This window comes from Aptenodytes forsteri, unplaced genomic scaffold (assembly GCF_000699145.1).
Source record: "Aptenodytes forsteri isolate BGI_AS27 unplaced genomic scaffold, ASM69914v1 Scaffold445, whole genome shotgun sequence".
NCBI classification, from domain to species: Eukaryota; Metazoa; Chordata; class Aves; order Sphenisciformes; family Spheniscidae; genus Aptenodytes; species Aptenodytes forsteri.
In genome coordinates this window covers 192191-213055 of record NW_008794421.1, presented here as the reverse complement: position 1 = coordinate 213055, position 20865 = coordinate 192191, and the positions used below count along the sequence as shown (strand labels likewise).

Below are 20865 nucleotides of genomic sequence, written 5' to 3'. Positions count from 1 at the left end.
TTTTGCTGCTGTTCTTTGCATTGTAAAAGTATGCATGCACTTGATTTGTATCAGTAGGAACACTTTCTTGACTAATGTGAAATTTATACATGAGCCTCACTATCAAGCAATTGCAACACATGCCTTCCAAGGGATTTGCATTACACTGACAGTTAACTGAATTATGTGGAGATTCTTATAATTTAGAATCAAGCAAACTGGTCCACTGACTAGTGCAGAGACTGGGAATGGGAGAGTTAGGTTCAATTTGATGATCCTTATAGGTCCCTTCAACTTGAGACTGATCGTGTTCTTGCTAAGCCGTGCTGCTGAGAATGATTGATTTGCAGGGTTTACATGAGTGTGTATCTGACTACTTACAGAGTCTGTTTACTCTTCTGATGACAAAAGCACTCAAGAATGATTTATTCCCCCTCAGGGAAAGGCAAGGAGGAAAGAAAGGAATGTCCCTTTTTGCTGCTGTTCTTTGCATTGTAAAAGTATGCATGCACTTGATTTGTATCAGTAGGAACACTTTCTTGACTAATGTGAAATTTATACATGAGCCTCACTATCAAGCAATTGCAACACATGCCTTCCAAGGGATTTGCATTACACTGACAGTTAACTGAATTATGTGGAGATTCTTATAATTTAGAATCAAGCAAACTGGTCCACTGACTAGTGCAGAGACTGGGAATGGGAGAGTTAGGTTCAATTTGATGATCCTTATAGGTCCCTTCCAACTTGAGACGGTCTATGGTTCTATGATTCGGCACAAACACCTTGTTGGATTTTGTTGTCCGTGTTTCCCAAAGATACCTGCAGTGCGCCTATTCCCACTGTGATCATTAGGTACACCCAACATGTCTTTTATTGTTTATAAGGAAACAGAATAAAAACAATGGATGAAATTCACCTCCTCTGACTACAGCTGTCTAAGCCGGCTACCCTGGCTCTCAAAATACCCGGTGCTCAGGAACTGGTAACTTTCCAAGGGCTCTTACACCAGTCTTAGGGGCTGGAGAATGGGTTAGTTAAAACAATCTGAGCTGAATCCTGCAGAGGCATAACACGGACTGCCCTATTGCATCACAGTGATGACCCAATAAGCATGGGACTCTCAGGTGAGAGCAGAGAAAAATGTACCGTTCAACTCCTGTGCCTATTCAAAGTAAAGGATTCCCACAATTTTAAGGGCAGTAACAACATAATGAAACAACACGTGAAAGTAACCTGACATCAGCTGAAATGATTTATTATGAAAAAGAATTAAATTAAAGATTACTCGGGGATCAATAGCTGCAGCATTTTAAAATGGAACGCTAAATGTTAATGCACTTCATATCTACTTGGTCAGTTCAAAAGCCTTCCTTTCGAAACAATTCCCCAAAGCCCCCACACAGCAGGCTGTAGGACACTACACTCTAAGAAAGTCACAGTCCTCAGTTCTCTTTCAGGTCACAAAAGACCAAATTGCTCAAGTAGCAGAAGCATCTGCCTTCCTTGCATACTCTGAAGGTATTGGACCATTTTGATCCCTGTCCACATAAGATGTATGGTACTGTCACCAGTACCATGGGACATGCTAGCTGGGAGTCAACCGTTTATAACACGTGTAACCAGTAGTGAGACAACATCAGTCTCTCACCTGACACACAGCTCAGTTTGATGTTGGCAAATAATAAAAAACACCAGTGAGATAAGGACTCACAGTAAGGGTGCAAATATAGTAGTTTTGTAGTGTATATGTAAAACATGTTTTTACACTCCTGATGTAGTGCTCACTGTGTAGAAGGAAAAAAGCACCTTGCTTTCCTCCGGTGACCCAGAGTCACAGCCAAAGTAGGTTCAGGATCACTGGGGAGAAGAATGCAAATGTGCCCCTAAGCTGAGTCCTGCCTCTCCAACTGCAGCTGTGGAAGTGATTGCTGTTTCCCTTCTAAGGGAAATGAAGTGATGCATGTGGTTATGGTTTTACAATGTGCACTTTCTTCGGGCAGGACTTTTGAAAGGCATCAGCTGTCTCTAGAGTGTCTTGTAATAACCTTGGTTTATACACCACTATGGGATTAAAGACATTAGCCACCTTGCCCCGTTAGCAGCATCACTGAAACAGGAGAACAAGTCCTCTTTGAAATGCAGTTTATTCTCAAACAATTAGAGTAAAATCTTTAGCTAATTTCCGTAACTGCATATAATACCAGAAGGAAAAAGCACAAGAGAGAAGTATGGTCATTTGAAGGTTACTCACAGCTGTTTTCTAAACTACTCACTTGCTAGGGAAGCATTAAATGGGAGCCAAAATGTTTCCTTTAGTTTATGCTCCTGTTCTCCTCTTTGGGCATTTTGTTTCCACACATCCACATTCATCTACATGCACATAGGTGAATTGGACTGTCTTATGCTCAGAGCAAACCAGTTCCACCTTCACTTTGTGACTCCTTTTTTCATGGCAGCAAATGCATTTGTGTTCCATTTCACTGGCCTCAAAGGAATACCTATAGAAATGAGATTTGCACATCAGTCTGCTGCCTGTTGTCTTCCCAAACTCATCCGTATTTGCTGCTCCGAATGGAGGTACTTCTAAAGAGCAGAGGAGCAAAATTTCCTATCTATTTTTCTGCTTATTCATAACAGTCTGTCCTCAGGACGCTACTAGCCATGCAGGGCCAGATACTCTGACACCAGTGGGGAAAAACCCAGTAACTTCAGTGGATTTTGGATTAGGCCCATTCTGGCAAGACAGAAAGTAACAATTCATGCAGAGACCAAAGAGCAGGGAAAAACTCCACTAAACACCAGAGCTGTTCAAAAACTACATAAGGACATGTTTAAGAACAGGTAGTTAATAAATTTAGCTGATGTCTTTTCAAAGGAACCTATTTTCCTAACTAAGATAAGGCATTCCTGTCACACTAAAGACATTTAGTCACATTGCGAAGACTGTTGTTCTGTACACCCAGTTTCCCAACCAGGTCCTTTTAAACAGCAGGAAGGGGACAAACAGCTGCAGCCCAGTGGTGACAAGAACCCAGGAAGACCAGACATGGGGGAGGACAGAGAAAGGTTTCCTACTTACACAGAATAGGTACTGCACGTCCCTTCACAAAAGGGCACTGGGACTGGAGCAGCTGACTTACAGTTGTCGTGGATGATATACTGCTCTTTCACATTGCGTTTGCATTTATGTGGCAGGTCGATACCTGTGTAGGAAAACACTTCTGTTAGACTTCTTCAGACTAGGGAGTAAATGTTTTGAAAGTTATCTGCTAGGAAACCAAGGGCAGACCATCCTCCTAAAACTTTTTACAGTTCAAATGCATAACCAAAAATCAAATGAGAGTGCAAAGAGGCACTAATTCAGCAAAGCAATTTCCTACTGGTCAAGGCACTTTTCTATTTATGGACTAGCTTAAATGAAGACTTATGTGTAAGTTCATGTAAAGATACTGTTGAACTAAGACCTAAAGGATACATGAAGGGTTTGGTTTTTTTTAAAATTGCTACAAATGACATTTGTGACTCTATAACAACCTGTGATTTCTGGGTGTATGCTACAGAAAAAAGACCCTTTTTCCTATGCAGTTTCCAGATGGAAGAATGCAGAGCATATTTTCTACAAATTTTCTTATCAGGAGTATAGTTCAAACTAACAGTATTTCAGTTATTTAAAAACACAGAAAAGGAGATCAAAGAATTTTAGTGTCCCCATTGGAAGAATGAGGCAGATTTTTAGCCTCAGCTGTGAGGTACAAAACAGCTCTGCTGTTGTAAGAAGTGTCTTCCAGTCTGTGGAAACTGCAGACTCTCAGTGCATACAGAAACAGGACAGAAGCAGGGGAGAACCTAACAGTATTGGAATAGGGAATCAGTGATTTAATGCACTCACATGTCTTACAACAGCCATCTGAAGTCACATCAACTGTCCCCTGTATTGAAAGCAAACATAACCAGAACAGTTCAGATGCACATATTGCTAAGCAGCTAGTAGAAACGATAAGAGTTCAGGTATATTCTCTCATCTCTAACCAACACAGATCCCTCATCAGACCCATTTGTGTAGTAATTATATATAAAACTGCTTAAAAAAAATCCAGCAAGGAAGGGAGTGAATTTTCTTAAAACTATATATCCTCTCACAAGCCAGGTAAGATGTCCTGTAACACATGCCTGACCTTATGTAGGTCCTACTGAAGCCAGCACAAAAAACCCAGCCCCAGAGAATGACAGCTGCTCCTGGAATTGAACAGCTTGACCTGCACAGAACCTACCCCAAAGCTAATTCAAGTCAATGGCTGTCTTTGTCCCTGTTTTGGTTTTCAGATCTGCTGTGAAGCCCCACAATGCTTCTGAAAGTTACTGGAAACCACTAATTGCTGAAAGTCAGGGCATGAATGATACCCCTTGCTCATTCATGTACCACTTTGTTTAGTGATGCACCATGTATCGGAAGACACTGTGTTCATTGGTTACCCCAGGGGTCCATGATGAGTTACCATTTGCTCAATTGCATTTCGCAACACTGGTGTTTCTCAAGTGATGAAAAATCCCACCTTGCTATTGCCCCAATACCCTTCTCTTTCAAGTTCTAGTGCTTATCCCACAACAAGTAAAATGTGTGGGTTGTTTGCAAATAGTTTTGTTTTACTTCCGTGGGACACTCAATTCAGGGCTGAAAAAGCACATTTCCTTCAAACAAGGATTCAGTTCAGAAAGATCAAGAAATACTGAAGTAGCTCATTCAAAACAGTAAAGAAAACTCTCAGACCAGCAGCAGGGCTCACTCCAGAAGGCTTTTTTTTCTGGCTCTAAAATACTTACTGGGACACAGTTTGATTCTTCAAATGGTAGGCAGACCTTTACTGTACTAGTCAAGGAAAACTGGCCCACTGATTCAGTGCACATGTACTGAGTACAGTTATCATATGGAGCTTTATAACTCTTTCCAACCTGAATAAAAACAGGAAAAAAACCCAAACCAGTATAGTATAGCAATAAAAATAGAATAATGCAACAGTAATACTGTCAATGAACTGGCAGAGGGACTGGGCTGTTCATATCACTCTGAAAATGCTGAGACGTCTGGAACTCACATCTGCAAATTACGTACCAAGCTCATCCACTACCAGCCTAGGCAAAATCCCTTCTATGGCCACCTAGGTGGAAAGAATCAAAAGCTGGTGGCAGAATGAGCATAGAGGTATGAACAGAAATGCCAGACGGTAGGTGTGTTAATGTATGTGGAATAAAATATATACAAAAGAAAAATAATTCTTTTAAAGGATTTCAACAGTTTTCTTTTTTAATAGATGGAAGAAAAGCAAAAAGTGTGAAAGAGGAGAAGAGTCTTCATAATAGAAGTTAATGGATAAATAGAAAGCCTCCTCATGGAAACATAAAAATTGTATATTAGCACAGGAGAAGCTAGCTTGCAAGATAAATTATCAAGGAATAAAAGGATGAAATAGAAAAGATGCAGAACACAGAGCTACCAGGTTGAGACAGCATCATTAACCGTTCACAGGAGTAGCACGCTGTAATAAAACCAAAGAGCTAGCCTGAGGCTCAGCCTATGTCTACACAACGTTATGCTCACAAGACATGAGGTATTACCTGGGTGTGTTACCAAGTCACACTACACTACAGGAGCTATTCCACTTTTGATTTCTGCCTCAGCAAATTCAGAACTAGTGGTAGTACAGCTGTATCAGCTCGCTCACACTGTTTAGCCCTGGACCTCCAGGGCAAGACAATGAGACTGTTTCCAGATTGGAGCAGTATGATGTCAAGCCAGCTCACGTATCTCTGCAAGAGCAGTATTACACAATGTCACCATCCCCTCCAAATTCTTTCTCTCTGTTGCACGTGAGGAGGAGGGGCAGTAACATGATTTCCATTCCTGCCAGAGGTGCATAATTTTCAACACAGTGTTGCCTGTGAGATGCACACAGCAGACAGCAGCTGTATAAACATCTACATTTACTTTAGAAATACAGACATTTTAAAATCTCCTAGAGGTCTTCCCAGCCTCAAAATGTATGACACTCATTCAAAAAATGCTGAGGTCTTTTTGATAATTCAGCCTTGTGTGCAGAGCAAGGGAGTGCTTACCTCAATGGTCACGTTGCCAAATGGAAAATTTGCCACACATGCCACTTGCTGGCACTGGCTGCAGCACTGACCCTCCTCCTCCACATAGCGGAAACCCTGTGGGAATAAAGTTTCCATTTAGCCATGTTACCTGATGTCTTGTTTATGAAACATCTTGGATCAAAACCACACTGGAGATGGCAGAGGAAAGGAGTCAACCTTCTGGTTTCATTTCTGTTGTCTTTAGAAACCTGTTGGAACCACTTTAAGCCTACAATCAGAGGTGACAATTTCTTTTCCTTATTGAATAGTGACTTCTGTGCACTTCAGTTACCATGAAGACCCTGTCATTGGCTATTCCTCCTTGGGCTAACACACAAGTCAGGCCAAATAAATTAATTCAGCATATGATTACTTGCACAATCTACCACCAGTGCTTGGTCTGATAAGATTATCCACAAGAGCTGTTGCTGTCAGACATGTGAAGATCATCTATCAGTTATTTCCTCCCCTGTGTTTTAGGTATCCATTGGTCTCTTGGTGGGTGTGAGTGTGTCTGGCTTCAGGACAAAGGATAATGGTTTTATCCATTTTTAGGACTGGTGGTGGGTCTGGCCTTATCTGGGCAAGAATGGAAAAGAAACCACTCTTTGCTTACATTGAGTAATAGACTGAACAGTTTGTGTGCACTCTCAGCTCACGAGTACTGAGAAGTGTCTGGAAACATATAAACCACTGTGCAGTTTCTTTACAATCTCAATTTTTGAGCTGACAATGAGAACACCAACAGAAAGGCCCAAACATCATCCTTCAGCAGTCAGACTTCTCTTTAACAGGTTTGCAATCATTCTCCCTCAGGGCATCTTTCCAAGGGTGATGTCTTAAATTTGCTAGAGCAAAAATAACCAGCACCCTAAAAAGGACTTTACAAAAAATCTAATAGATTATATCCTGCTATCTTTCGGTGAAGAAGCAGTTATAGTATCCCAGTTTTACTGTACATCCCCTCAACAGCCATTGTTCTTGGTCAGGGAGGCTGAGCGTGCAGTGCTGACCTGCTGGCAGGTGGTTTGGCATTTCACTGGAACACACTGGATACGGTTGGTCCGTGTCACAACATCCTGCTCATCTGTGCACACACAGTCCTCGCAAGAGCTTTTAGGCACGATTGCTCCAGGCTGGAAATACAGAGGAGAGAGGAGACAGGCCATGGCAAGGATTCAGTGCATTCTAGAATAAACATACATCCCCTGGACTATCAAAAATGAATGCTTATGCTTGGGATTTATTTTTGGAAGAACTTCCTGAAATGGAAACCTCCAGATCTCTAAAACCTCACACTGTCGGTATCACAAAATGAACACAAGGCTGACACTCCTAAGTGCATCAATCGCATTAAATGAGTTATTACATTATCTCATAAATTCCATGCATCAATTTTTGATCAGTTTGATGTAGTAATTAATCTTACAACATCCAATGAGATTTACAATTTGTATTCAATCACAATTCTGACTTCTTGACTCTAAAACATAGGTAAGATCTCATTTAGTAAGCAAGCTACTGGTCTCTAGTGTTACCTATTCAGTAACATTTTCAATGATACATAAGACTACTGGCAGAGAAAAATTATGGGCCGTTCTAATCCTGCTTTTTATGTGAGTGTTGACAATAACAACTTCAGAAAATTCTGACTCAGGCAGCATTAACCTGCGGAAAGAAGTTTCTGGAAGAAGACGTACCTTAAATTCGACTCCTTCAGAAACACATACACCTTTTGGAACTGTAAGAAAAAATAAAATGAAAAGGATGTGCTAGGAATGATGTAAACAGTTACTGTACTCATCTCTGAATTGTGAGTAATTTAGAGGAGACAAAGAGTAGAACTGAGCTTATTCACTAGCCTTAATAGCCCCCGCAAAAGGGGGGGAAAAGTAACTAGTACATGGTGCTAATTGTTATTCAGAACCCCACATGTAACATCTGCTCAGATGTTACGCATGAAGTCAAGGATAATTCTATATCCTGGTATTTTCCATATGGAAATGTTTCCATTTGTTTCCTCATGTTTTTTTACCCATACTTGAAATTAGTTGAGCTTTTCTTTATTGTTAACCACCTTGCTGGTAACAGAGCCAGTGGGAAGCTGGGTCAGGCATGTGGATCTGGAAATATAATTTGGCAGCAGAGCTTCGGGATGGGTTCAATGTAACCGACATTCCGTATCCAATCAATAACTCACTGAATACTAGCTACAGAGAACCTGCATGAGCTACTCCACCTCCAAAAGAAAAGGCTGAGAGGGAAGGGTAGAGGCTACTGCTTACGATTTTGACTCATTTAGAAAAAATGAAATAGTTCAAGGAATAAATAAAACACCTTAAGGAAACATGATACTTACTACAGGAGAAGATAGGACAACAACCGTCCTCAGATACAGCAACCACTGGTTGGAAGCCTAAGTCACAGGCTGTTTTCTTGATAATGCAGGTTTTTATATCGCATTCTGTAATAGCAACAGAGATAAAGTAAGCCAAAGCATTCCGTCCAGCAGTGTCACTTGCAGACCAAAGCTTGAACATGCAAGAAATTAGGTAAAAATAGATGATTCCTGAACCACACATTTTTGGAGTTTGGGACATGTTCAGGTGAAGTATCTGTAAGCTTGCTCTACTGTAAAGCTCTTCCCTGGACATATACTTCTGGCCTTTGTTCCTGTTTCTCTTCCCCCACTGGATGTCATGTCTAAAAAAACTAAACACCCTTATCTCAGAGAAATGACAGAGAAACAAGTTGGGGTAAAGGTAAATGAATCAGAGAGTGACAAATAATGAAGAGGCAGTGGATGAGAGCTAAAGATATAAAGGTTGGGACATGCAAGGCAAAGCACCCTGACAGTGCCCACTCAAGGCATCCAAGGAGCCTGATGGACCACTGCCTGGCAGCATGAAGGGATGAGGAACAGAAAAACATCCCACCACCATTGCCAGGATCCCCTGTCCTGCATCTTCCAATAGGTGCTGGGAATGGCCAGGGTTAGGACCAGGCTGATGAGGAGGTCCTGTGCTGTGGTGGGCATTTGGGACTGGGAGGATGCAAATGGAAAGGTGAAGGCAAACATATATCAAGAACCTCCACAGGAGGCCTTGCGGGAGCCTGGAAGATGAGCACATCCTCGCTTACTGGATGGATATCTGTGCAAGGATCAGCCTCTCATCTCAGAAGAGGCAAGAGCCAGAGCACCCTGTGAAGCACATGGTTGTCTCAGTGGTCCACGGGGGATTATCCAATGTAAGCATCTGGCGGGTCACAGCACTTGTTTAGAATACAAACTGGATAAGAGGAGGTCTCTTCTGATAGCAAGAGCTCCTGGCATGTAGATGGAAGAAATGACCATGCCAGTGTGTTTATTTGAATCTGGTACCTGTGGGGTACCAGATCTCACTTGAGGGTTGCTGCTAAAGGCAAATGATGCCGCATTATGACATCTGAATTATCTACTCACCACAGACTGTCTCTGTGCAGCATGGGTCATCCAGACGTGTTTTTATTTTGCGTACAAAACCCTCTTTAGTGCAGTTGATAGGTGGAGATTTAGCACAAGGGCGGGCGAAGCAAGAGATATTCAAGGTTGCTTCATCGCAAGCACAGTATTGACAGTCATGCTCCCAAGCCTCTCTAGGCTGTGAAAACAATAGGGATAGTAGTTCAGAGAGCAAAAACTAGAAGCATTATATTAATGAATGCCTGCTGCAAGACAGTATAGGGCTAGGTTGCCCTAATTCATTATGTAGGAAAATCAGAGTTCAAATCCCAGAGGGAGGAGAAGGGAACAGTAAGAAAAAATGCTATTATCTGCCACCTTCCTTTGCAGGTTTTACGTGTTTCCAGAAGGGAAGCTTGGTAGTTCTGCGAGGAAACAGTGAGTCCCACAAACTGCTATTTCTGCTTCTGTACCTCAAGTGATTAATAAAGTTCTGGAGTTAAAATCAGCTGTTTTCTTCCCCACTGTCATTGCAGTTCACTGGTATTTAAGCTTAGAATTAAAAGAAGAAACTCATGCAGTCATTTTTACAGAGGTCACAGCACCCAGCTATAGTATAAAGACAGTATTTTCCCTTTTCTTACCTGTTTCACTGACCCATCTTGTGCAGTGCAACCTATAAAATGAATTACAGATTCCTTTAATGATAACTGAACCGGGGAAAACAACAGAAGCAGGACAGGAATAGAAGGAAGGTCTGGAAATTTGAGAAACAGCCACAAAGAGAGATTCAGAGTGCAAAGTCACAGGTTGTGTACCCAAACTATCTTAAAGATCCTCCTCTTTGTTCTTTTGAAAGTTGCACTTTCTGCATAAGAGCAGGCAGAAACTGCCAATCTGAAACATTTCCAGCCTAACTAGAAAGGGTCAGTATCAAGGTCTCTCCCATTTCCTCTGTACCCAGAACATCCCCCTTAATGTGCACTTCCAGTCAGGGTCTTATCTCCCCTTCCCACCCCACCATTTACATTATTTCTTACCACAGACAGAAACACAAATGCCATCATGATCATTCAGCAGAATTTTTCCATCAGGACAGTAGCATCCCTCAACAAACACTGGTGTGTTATTTTTGGAGGGGAAGGTGTCCATAATGATTTCTCTGCACAATTAGAATATAAACAGGAACAAATGAGAGGCAGAAATGTGCCCCAGGGCAATCAGACACCTAAATCCCAGGGGAATGTGAACTTCCAGCCTTCAAGTTATGGACTTGAAAAGTGCCTTAGGAAATGACCCACCTGCTGAAGCAAGTGTTTGTTTTTGCTTCCCCACATGGCTTGTATACCTGATCCTGAACACAGCTGGCCTCTGTGGAGCATTACAACACACAGGTTAGAAAGCCCAGACCCATGCGTACCCTTCAATGCACAACAGATGAACTGCACATGCTAACACAGCCTGCCCCATGGGTCCTCACAGCCCAGGCTCCTGCCCAGTGAGGGAGTCCCTGCAGCTTCAGCAAGAGGGGATCAATGGATTCAGCAAGGTGTTTGCAACAGTACTAGTAGTGCTTACCCCTGAATCACTGGGTCCCCCTGAGCAGGGCAAAGCACTCAGAGAGATGCTGTGTGTTGCCATCTGATGTTGAAGCTCTAGGTAACACACAGGGCTCCTCAGCTGAGCTGCTCAGGAGAGACTATGGGCCTGTTTCCCACTTGTTTTGCACTAGTTCTGGACTGGAACAACCTTTTTGATTTGTTCCTGCTTTTTCTCAGGTCCAGGGCAGCTCAGGAAAGATTGAAGCCTGATGATGCGGAGGAACACAAACAGGCGTGTAGGTGAGGAAAGAACAGACAAGAGCCACTTCACTAGCAGCATGTCTTTTCCAGGCTTACCGCACTGCCCGTTCGCCTGCCTCCTCCAGTCCACACAGACCCCATGGAGCCCGCACAAGGCTGCGTACGTCTGCATGCTCTGGCACTCAGTGCTGGGGTGCCGTTCTGAGCACCTGCTGGCCACACATGCCTCATAGTAGGGCTGTGGGGGGACCACACCATGGCATTCGGTCAGGTTCCTTTGCAAAGCAAGGAGACAGACACGGCATTTCACTTCCTTGGGCTACTTCCAAGGAAGAATTCAACTTAGAACCAAACCCATCCCCACCCAGAGGAAGCCTCAAGGTAAAGATACCACTACAAATTGGTCTGATAGGCAATATGCCCACATAGCTTAATTAAGAATGAGCTTTACCTCCCATTCTTTACAGTGTTTTGAAAGGAAGCAATTTTATGTTGGACTGATACCTGCAAAGAAAAGTCTCCTGCACAGCTCACAGCTATAATTTTATATGCTGACATTTTTATGTCAGCATGTTTGACAATCCTGTTTTAAACCACAAAGTTATTTTAAAAACAGACACACTCATTTGCTTACTATATTCTGACTGTGTTCCTTTTCATCCAGAGCTTTCAGATACTGAATTATAGCTAGTTCCTGGTTGGCTTCTCCAGAACTGACAGGCAGAGGGAGTGCCAAGCAGCAGACACTATTAAGGGAGGACTGATTTTGACTATGCAGCTGAAAAATATCTGCCAAACTGAGGAACACTCACACATCAGTTTTGCAGTTTTTCAAGGTATGAGTTCATATTTTTTTCAAGGCATGACTTCATATTTTCATCATGTCCTATAAGCGGTTCACCCAAGTCATGTAGTGAAGCACAAAATTATATTGTGGTCTTATTTTTCTGGCACTTTTGGGACTTGTCTTACCAGATGATTTTACACAGATTGGAAGGCTCACAGTGCTGATGATATTCAATCTCAGCTGGTTCTGAAACACCTGGATTACAGTATCTGTTGGTAGGATCTAGGACTTTCCAATCTAATGCCATCTTTTTGAAGGACTCAATAACCTCACCGTTCCTCTTCATAGCATCATCATACTTCTGGTTGGTGCAGGTACCTGGTAGCAATATAAAAGCAAAGTGACAGTTTGAGGACAGTTGATGCTGATGAAGCTGCTTTTAGAGAAAACCTGGAACGAAGTTCTCCTCCTTGTGGGAAGGTAACAACATGCGGGGTCCTGGATGAGTTCACAAGAACTGTTTGTAGAAAGAGAAGGCTAGAAGAAATACTTTGCCAGTTACTCATGAAAACCAGAGTTGACGTGTTGGTTGATGCATTTCTCCTGGTGGCTAAAGCAGCTGAGATGGCTCTGTCTAGCACAGGACTCTCCAGATTTCATACATTCCCATATTGAGTAGACAGGATCAAGAGGAAGGGCTTAGAAAGAGCCTATCTCCATCCACCAACAGACTGTGAACAGAATGAAAGGAAGTGACTTAAAACTCTGCCTCCTGACAGTGTCTTTCCACCAAGTAGAGATAAATTCGTTAAAATTTGTCAGAAATAGAAATCAGTGGAGTTGCAAGCATTTAGAGATGTTTACAAGGGGACGAGAGAAAGAAGGAGGAAAATTTATTGCATTCATTACTGTCAGCTGATGAGGACACTCACCACAGAGTCCCATGGTATTGTTGTAAAACTTTCCGAAAGGGAGTTTTATGTAAAATGCAAGTCGACTGTAGGAGACATAAACTTCTAATTCGGGTATTTCAACTATGACGTAAAGGCCAGAACTGGTTATCCTGATACCATTCTTGGAAATGTCTGGAACAACTTTCTTATCATTAAACAAAATCTAAAAAGAAGAGAAACAAAAGGTCTCTATGGACATCCTGCTGTTTAATAAGATACACAGTTTGTGCAACTGGAAAGTAGAGCGGCACAAATTCAGACCTCAGGTGCACCAAATGAAGTCTGTCGAAGGCAGTCATTTAAGCAGTTCTCTATGATTCCTTTTTAATATGTTGTAATTTACATTTGAATACTCATGTCAGGAAGAAAAACACAACTTTCAATTCTGATAATTTCCCAAGTTTTTAGAATATACAAATTTTTGTTGACACAAAGGAAAAGAGAGAGAGAGAAAGCAAGCAAGGTAATTGCATTTCTTAACCATTCCATTTTTTACAAGCTTCATCCTATGTCGTGACAGGACATTTGGCAGTACAGTAATATAACAACAGCAAAATAATATTGAGAATTCATTTTAACACAATACTTTACCAGGTTTGTTTCTTTTCCATGTTCCATTGCTTGTGTCAGAATAACAACAGAGTTGGAGTGAAAAATGAGAAGGGACATTGAACAAATTGCTCCATCAATGGCACCACAGTAGTAGTTGTCTATGTGAATCCAGAAGTTGTGAAAGTCAGGATGAATTGACTTCACAAGGACATAGGTACAGTTTTCTTTAAAATGATAATATGTTCCATCAAAAGTCACATAATGCTCATTTCCCCATCCACTGCAAATACCTGGAAGACAGAGTGACAGACTTCAAGTTTGGCTTCTGAGCTTCCTATAAGTACAAGCTGGTTTTAACTCTTTTACTCACTTTCAGTGAGAGCTAAAATAACCAGTTTGATAAAGAAAAATTAGCCTAGCAAGGACACTCCTATCTGCTCTTAACAGCCAATATTTTAGATGGGACTTCTGTTCCATTACATCCTACTGAATTAATATGAACATAATATGGATGTTGACCACATAGACTTATCTTTCTTGAGGCCCAGCTGAACATAACATAAATTTCAGGAATTCTCCTGCCACAGTACTTACATTGACACTCAGAGACTTCACAGCAACCAGTTTCATCGTAGTGTTTTGTGAATGGGAAACCATTGACACAGAGTTTCAGTTGCTGAGGAGGGCAAGTTATACTGGACAGTTTAATATTGTTTCCTTCTCCCAGGCAAGTGGCAATCTGGCAGTTTCCGAAGTTCCATGTTTCGTTAAACTATTGACGGATTGAAGAAGAAGAGGAAAGGCACATAACAAAGTAACGTAACAAAATCTTTAAGATCACACACAGCAACTATGCTCCATTCAGTTAATTGTCTAGCATGGCATTATTTGTTATCTACTCTTTCTCTGGAAACCAGGCAGTATGAAACATATAGCAATCAACAGAGCCTTGATATCTACTTCAGTTCTACAACATTTTCTATAGGACTCAATATTAAGGTCCTGACCACTTCTGATTATGGGACACTGCCAGATGTGATTTCCTAGCCTTTGTTCAGCTTAGGTAGCTCTGCCCACGTACAATCATTTAGATGTTTCAGGTGAACAGAATAATCTTCAACTTCTTCTCTCAATTATTTGGGGGCTTCTGGTATACTTCTAAATCATCTAATTCAGCCACACCTACAGTCCAGCTGTAGTGGTGGTTACCAGCATCAGAGGAGAACACCAAATCTTGGCTGTAGGCAATGCTGTAGCTGAAGAAACACATCTTCTTCTTTCAAGACTCTCACCTTTCTGGGAGGAATGAGCCCAAGACAATCGCTCACAGGAGTCCCTGTGGAAGCAGGAACTTGGCTTGTTGCACTGGGAGCAGATGTTGGTGAACAGGCTTCGGAGTCTGGATCACAGATCTTGAGCGCTTCAGTATGACCAATTTTACACTCTGCCCAAATTAATTCAATCTGACACGATGCATTGCAAACGGAGTAAGCACAATGACCTGATATATTCACTGGCAGAGAAACATTTTCTCCTGCAAGGCCAAAACCCGACTGTTAGCGCTGGACTGTGCATGAAACTGGTAACTCTCAAGGCCTATGCATCACAGATTGGCCACATACTCAGCCCTGCATTTAACTAGCTGGGTCTGCCAGTACCCAATGGCCATGTTCAGGTGTGACTGTCTGTCTGCAACTCCTTGAATTCAATGACTGAACCGGAGCTCAATTCATCCAAATGGCAAAGGCTGAGGGAGGGCCACAGGTGGCTAATCTGAAATTCTGCTCTTAAGTACATTAGTGGGAATCGAAAATGAGTACAAGAGAAGAGAATACTGAATACAACACTGAGTGCATCTGGTCTTCACAAAGACCAGGAGATAGGTGGTTCAGGACCTACTAAGAGATGAAGAAGAGTCTTCCCTCCTCTGTTTTTGGAATATGACTGTGGATTACAAGCCCATGTTCAGCAGTTTGGGATTCAGGGTTTGTGCTGGAGTCCACTGAAGATAGCATCTGGTACAAGCTTCCTTACACCAGGGATATCCAAACCAGGACATAGTTATAGGATATGAGAGAGTTGTAGTTCTGAAGGTGTTAATTACAATTCAAAGATGTAACAACTTGTGGTAATGTGTAACTGCAGCAGGCTGAATGAGCACTTGCTGAAGCACTTTTATCTAACAGTACATCTTCCCACATCAATGGTGCAGAAAAAAAATTTGCTTGGTTTCTCACCCATTTGTATCAATTGTCCATTGTCATTGCAGAAGCAGGGAGTGGCTACTGTTGATGACGGAGGTGCAGATGTTACAGGTTGCATATGTGGTTCTGCAGGAAATGAAATTAATTAATATTCAAATCTTCTGCTACTCTATTTTCAAGCCCTGTGGCATCTATTACATTCTCTATAATCACAAAAACAGGAAAAAATAATCATTTTTATACCCCCACCACATTCCGTACATGTACACACTAAAACCATCCTCTCTGTATTTATATACACTCTATTACACTGTATGCTACCAGAATAATACACACTCACTCCCCTTTGTAGTTAGTTTTTTTCTATATAGAATACAGTAAACTGCCCTTCTACTGTTGCTTATTCATTCCAATCTAAGGTTTCTTTGAACTTTCTAATCCTGCAGGACTTCACCTGACTTTGGAGAGATTATTTCCAGTGGCACTCCATTTTGCCTTTTAATGCCTTGTTGTGAAGAATCTGTTGGTATAAATACAGACAGATCATTTAGACATTTTACTATGCCACCTACACTCTGCTTTCAATAGTCCTTCCTTTCCTAGTTATTACTCCATTATACTTCTTATTCCACTTGTTAACGCATTTAGTAAATACCAAACACACGGGCTCACCATCAAGTCTTTAGCTCTTCCACTCACTTGAGTAGAGAAGCTAACTTTTAATTTTCCTTGTCCCCTTTGTATAATTTGCTACCAGGATAATACACATTTTTTTAGCCACTTATTTTTCTTTGCTATAATCATGCGGCAAAACTCCACCTTTTCTTTATTTCTTTTTACTTCCTATTTTCTGTTCATTCACATCCCCTTCACCCTGCAACTTCTCTTTTGGGAAGGGAATAAACCGCCAGGCAGCTTTATTTTCTTGCTCCAGTGACCCATTTGAGACTGACTTAGTCCAATGCGGAAAACGGTACGATAAGAACCATAGCATGATATAGGTGATGAGAAGGAGAAAAACAAGGTTTAGAAGTATGAAATATTGAGACTAACAACACCAGAGTGTCAACTGTGGTATGCCCAAGGTTATTGTAAAAGCTGTACTGAAAAATGGCCGAATCTTTCTATTCTTTCTTTATCCCATTGACAGTAAGAATCTATAAAAATTACACTTTTGGTCCCCACCATGAGACCCACAAGCTCTGACCCCTCATTCCTGAACCGTCAACTGGCTTAAATTCTGTGCTTATCCTAGACATGCAGTAGGAGTCTTTTTCCAAGATGGAGGAATCTTATTACCATTACAGGCTTTCATAAAATCACCACCAAACATCTTATAAATCTAGTACCTTGTGCTAGTGTGGATGGTGTTCTGCAAGGGATGAGTGTTTTAATGATCTCTCCGTTAGGGCCGCAGACAGCATCACTGCACTCGGTCCCATATACTTGGCTGTATACAGTTTCATTTAAGGTGTAGGTCTTTCCATTGTAGCAGCAAAGGCAATCTGAGGCACCAAAAGAGCAAATGCCATGGTAACAGGGGACACTTGTAATAGAAATACAAATGAAAAGAAAACCAAACTGGATTTACCCATCTGTAGCTCATATCATCAAATATGAATTACCTGGCTAAAAAACTTTCTCAGTTTCTACTTGAGAAGTTGCACTGTGAGTCAACCTCATTTATTTAAAGTGGGTTGGATTTTTGTGGTTGCTCGTGTTTCTTGGAGTCAGCTTGCATGGAGGAATTACTGGCTGGTGAAAGCATCAGAACTGGCACTGTCCTCACCCAGCATGGAGCACAGGTGCATTCCCTCTTGGCAGGGAACATGACTGGGATTACTACCTTGCTGAGTGATAAAACATTGGCTCAGAAGGTGTTGTACAGCCATTTCAATCCATTAATGAGGAACATGCAGTGATAAACAATTTCATTTAAATATATGAGAAGCTCTTCAGGTTTTGGAGAACATACATTCAGGAACCCAAGGGAATATATCTATTACTGTAACAAAATCAGCAAAACTGAAGATGTGTTGTCTACTGTATTTTGGGATGTGGTTTCTCCCAGATATGGGAATGAACTGATACCATACCTTAAGCAAGTGTGTCCTTTAGGCACACAAACATGTCTCTCATAAGCTAGTTTTCTAGGCTTATTATGAAATTACTGGACAGGAAATAGCACCTCTACAAGATTTGTCCCATTCTAAAAGTGCTCATTAAAACAGGTACCATGAATGGCCTGCTTCAGACTACTTTCTGTCTGTCTTCACTGACAACCAAGGAAGTGTAAACGTGGAGAAGTGGTATTTACCTGGGTGAGATGAGTTGCACATTTCACGCCTCTCTCCTTCCTCCCTATGATTATTGTTTAGAAAGTTCTTCAGGTCAAAGGCTGCGTTTTGCTTATCAAAGCATATCTGTACTGCTGTGCATCCACTTATTGAACTAGCTAATTGAACTAGCTAGCTGGAGTTCTATTACCAATGCACCTGCAGTAACGTGATGTTGGGTTGTTTCAGTCCTATCATCATTCAATGAATGGTGAGGGTGGTGAAAAGTTACCTTTGGAGTCTTCAGTACATAGTTTCTCTTCAGGATTGCTGAAGATAAAGAGAAAAGGAGAAGACTTGTTTTATTGACTTGAATCAGTATGTGGAATAACAACGTCTGCAACAGTATCTACTTTTACATAAAAGCCTGCTCCTGGAGGATTTAATGATAATTGCCACTGCCTATGAACATAAACCAAACATTGCCTAGCTTGTCCTTTCCAGTCCTATTCTACCTCTCTCGCCATCAACTGACCTACCAAGAAGTGCAGTTGGGGAGGGAGACGCACTCCCTGCTCTCCTCATCAAAATATGGCTTGTCAGGACTACACTCCGGGTAACAGCCTGGAAAGTTAAAGTAAACAAAGCATTCTTAGTCTGCTTTACACAGATCCAGGGAAAACACATAAATACCTCTATCAGATGCAGATTTCATCCCAAAATGAATGTGACCCCAGTATGAATGTTCTTTATTCTACTAATTATTTTTCCACGTCCTCTTTTCCCTCTCTCCCAAAAGTTTTAATTAACTCTGTTTGTCAACAGATAATTATTCTTTGCAAATTTAGACTGAAGGATCTTTTATCTCTCCCCAGATTTAAAGACAACAGGCAAATTGTGCTATGAATGGCACCATCACACGGGGAATTAGCCCAGGCGAGGCATGGTCAATAAGTTTCTTGGGCAAATGGGATAGCCTGTCAGCTACCTTGATGCTAAAGACATTTAAAACCAGACTAATAGCTTCAACTCCCATAAACTGCATCAAAGTCAAGCAAGAATTACCTTCTAAACTGTACAGCAAGTTCCCACATTTCCCTTGTGGGTTCCTGCAGGTCTTTAGACAAGGGGCTCCACAGGGTTTATAGAACCACTCATGTTTGTCAGGTGGATTGTAATAATCACAGAACACAGCTGGAATGAAGAATAAAAAACCTCCAAGTCTCAGATACAGGGCAGGGGTTATTTTCTAAATCTTGTAAACAAGAGCTTGCTAAGTCATGCATGCACAGCAATGTCAGAATTCTGCTCTTCTTTATCTCCCATGTACCTGAGCGCATGGAGCACTGCTTTTCTGTGTGCATTTTCAGTGCAATACTTACGGCAAATGGCAGGCGTTCTCCAGTCAATACAGACACCAGCTCTGCTACAGCTTCTTGAATAAGCAGCAACTGAGGTACAAAAGCACTCACAGTCTCCCACACTGTCACAGCCACAGAAGTCAGAAATACAAGATTCGTAATATGGTATTGGGTTCACCTATCAAAATACCAACAGATCTGTTACCACAGATGTACCTGCTGCACTGTGTTTTAATCAGAGAAAGGGCTCTGAATTTCTGCCACCCTTTCTGCCATTTCTTTGGCAGAACGAGGCTGAGTCTGTGACAGACTGGGATTGTCATGGAGGAGCTGTGATATTTTACAACAGGTGGTTTTCTATTTTCACCTGCCTGGTAGAATTGGACTCTAAATCTTATTCTCATGTGTGTAATACTGGCATTTATGCTCAAAATGTCTTTCCAGCGTAATTTCTGCAGGACTGAACTACCTTGCTTTGGGTTAGCACAACTATATAGCGTGTGCACTCTCTAACTGAGAGATAGTGATTAAGTGAGTGTAAAAGGAAATCCTATTTCCACTGAACTTCACGTCTCATGTTTTAACCTGTGCCAACATGAACTAACCAAGGAAATTAAGCCAAGTTTGCTTTTAAAATGGCTTGTTAAACTGCACTGAAGCTTTGTGTAGACATTCTCATTAAGAATTAGTAGCCTTGTTTCTGTTTAGATTAATTCAATTTGTGTCTAAAATAAACAAAATAATTAATCTCTTTAGGTAATTCGAATAAACTTTCCCAAGGATCCCCATACAAATAGTCCTATGCTAACTTATCTCTAGATTTTACAAACTGATACCTAACTTTTTACTTCTGGTGGCCAACTATTATCCTTTTTGTCTTCAGTTGCTCCAAACAGGCACTGTTGTTTCCTCAATACTGTGCAACAGGATTCAACTGGCATAGCTGTAAAGTGAGGTTTTGAGAGAGGTAGTCCTTGTACTCGAGGATGCTGTGTAATAGCCTTCAATAGTAAAAATGTGTGTGCAAATGTGCTGCATAATAGCAACAAATACCTAGTGTGAAACTACTGAGGATGAGAGAACAGGATTACCTTACTGTGACAGGCTTCAAAGATGTTACTCTTAATGATGCTGCAGTGCTTCTGTCCCAGTACAGACTTGAAAGGCTGATCGGCACACAGGTCCGTCATGTTTATATTTGAGCAGGTGCTTGTTATTTTCCAGCTGTTTCCAAACTCCTGGATGCTCATCTCCACAGACTGCCCTCTGGTTGTGAAGTCATTCCTTGAGCGGCCATCAAAGTCCCCACAAAGGCCACAGACTTTTCCCTGGGTAATTTGCATAGGCACAGTAAATGGTTTGGTTATTTTGAGT

The 20865-nt window shown here is 41.5% G+C and overlaps 1 protein-coding gene across 1 annotated transcript in view; it reads right to left on the bottom strand.

Annotated features, from left to right (window-relative positions):
• Window positions 1–2109: 2109 nt before the first annotated feature.
• The window catches only part of LOC103907315 (mucin-5B), a 45205-nt gene continuing 26449 nt past the window's right edge, over window positions 2110–20865 (bottom strand). Inside the window, exons 23-47 of the mRNA XM_009289462.2 lie at window positions 20583–20819; window positions 19513–19669; window positions 19196–19324; window positions 18670–18754; window positions 18423–18460; window positions 17204–17359; window positions 15888–15980; window positions 14943–15184; window positions 14245–14422; window positions 13690–13940; window positions 13078–13261; window positions 12331–12523; window positions 11455–11633; window positions 10858–10927; window positions 10597–10718; window positions 10201–10232; window positions 9578–9755; window positions 8474–8578; window positions 7815–7855; window positions 7128–7250; window positions 6094–6189; window positions 4804–4932; window positions 3872–3911; window positions 3062–3185; window positions 2110–2480 (exon numbers count right to left, since the gene is read on the bottom strand). Coding sequence (XP_009287737.1) covers window positions 2300–2480; window positions 3062–3185; window positions 3872–3911; window positions 4804–4932; window positions 6094–6189; window positions 7128–7250; window positions 7815–7855; window positions 8474–8578; window positions 9578–9755; window positions 10201–10232; window positions 10597–10718; window positions 10858–10927; window positions 11455–11633; window positions 12331–12523; window positions 13078–13261; window positions 13690–13940; window positions 14245–14422; window positions 14943–15184; window positions 15888–15980; window positions 17204–17359; window positions 18423–18460; window positions 18670–18754; window positions 19196–19324; window positions 19513–19669; window positions 20583–20819 — 3363 coding nt within the window. The 3' untranslated portion in view covers window positions 2110–2299. The remainder of the gene's footprint in view (window positions 2481–3061; window positions 3186–3871; window positions 3912–4803; window positions 4933–6093; window positions 6190–7127; window positions 7251–7814; window positions 7856–8473; window positions 8579–9577; window positions 9756–10200; window positions 10233–10596; window positions 10719–10857; window positions 10928–11454; window positions 11634–12330; window positions 12524–13077; window positions 13262–13689; window positions 13941–14244; window positions 14423–14942; window positions 15185–15887; window positions 15981–17203; window positions 17360–18422; window positions 18461–18669; window positions 18755–19195; window positions 19325–19512; window positions 19670–20582; window positions 20820–20865) is intronic.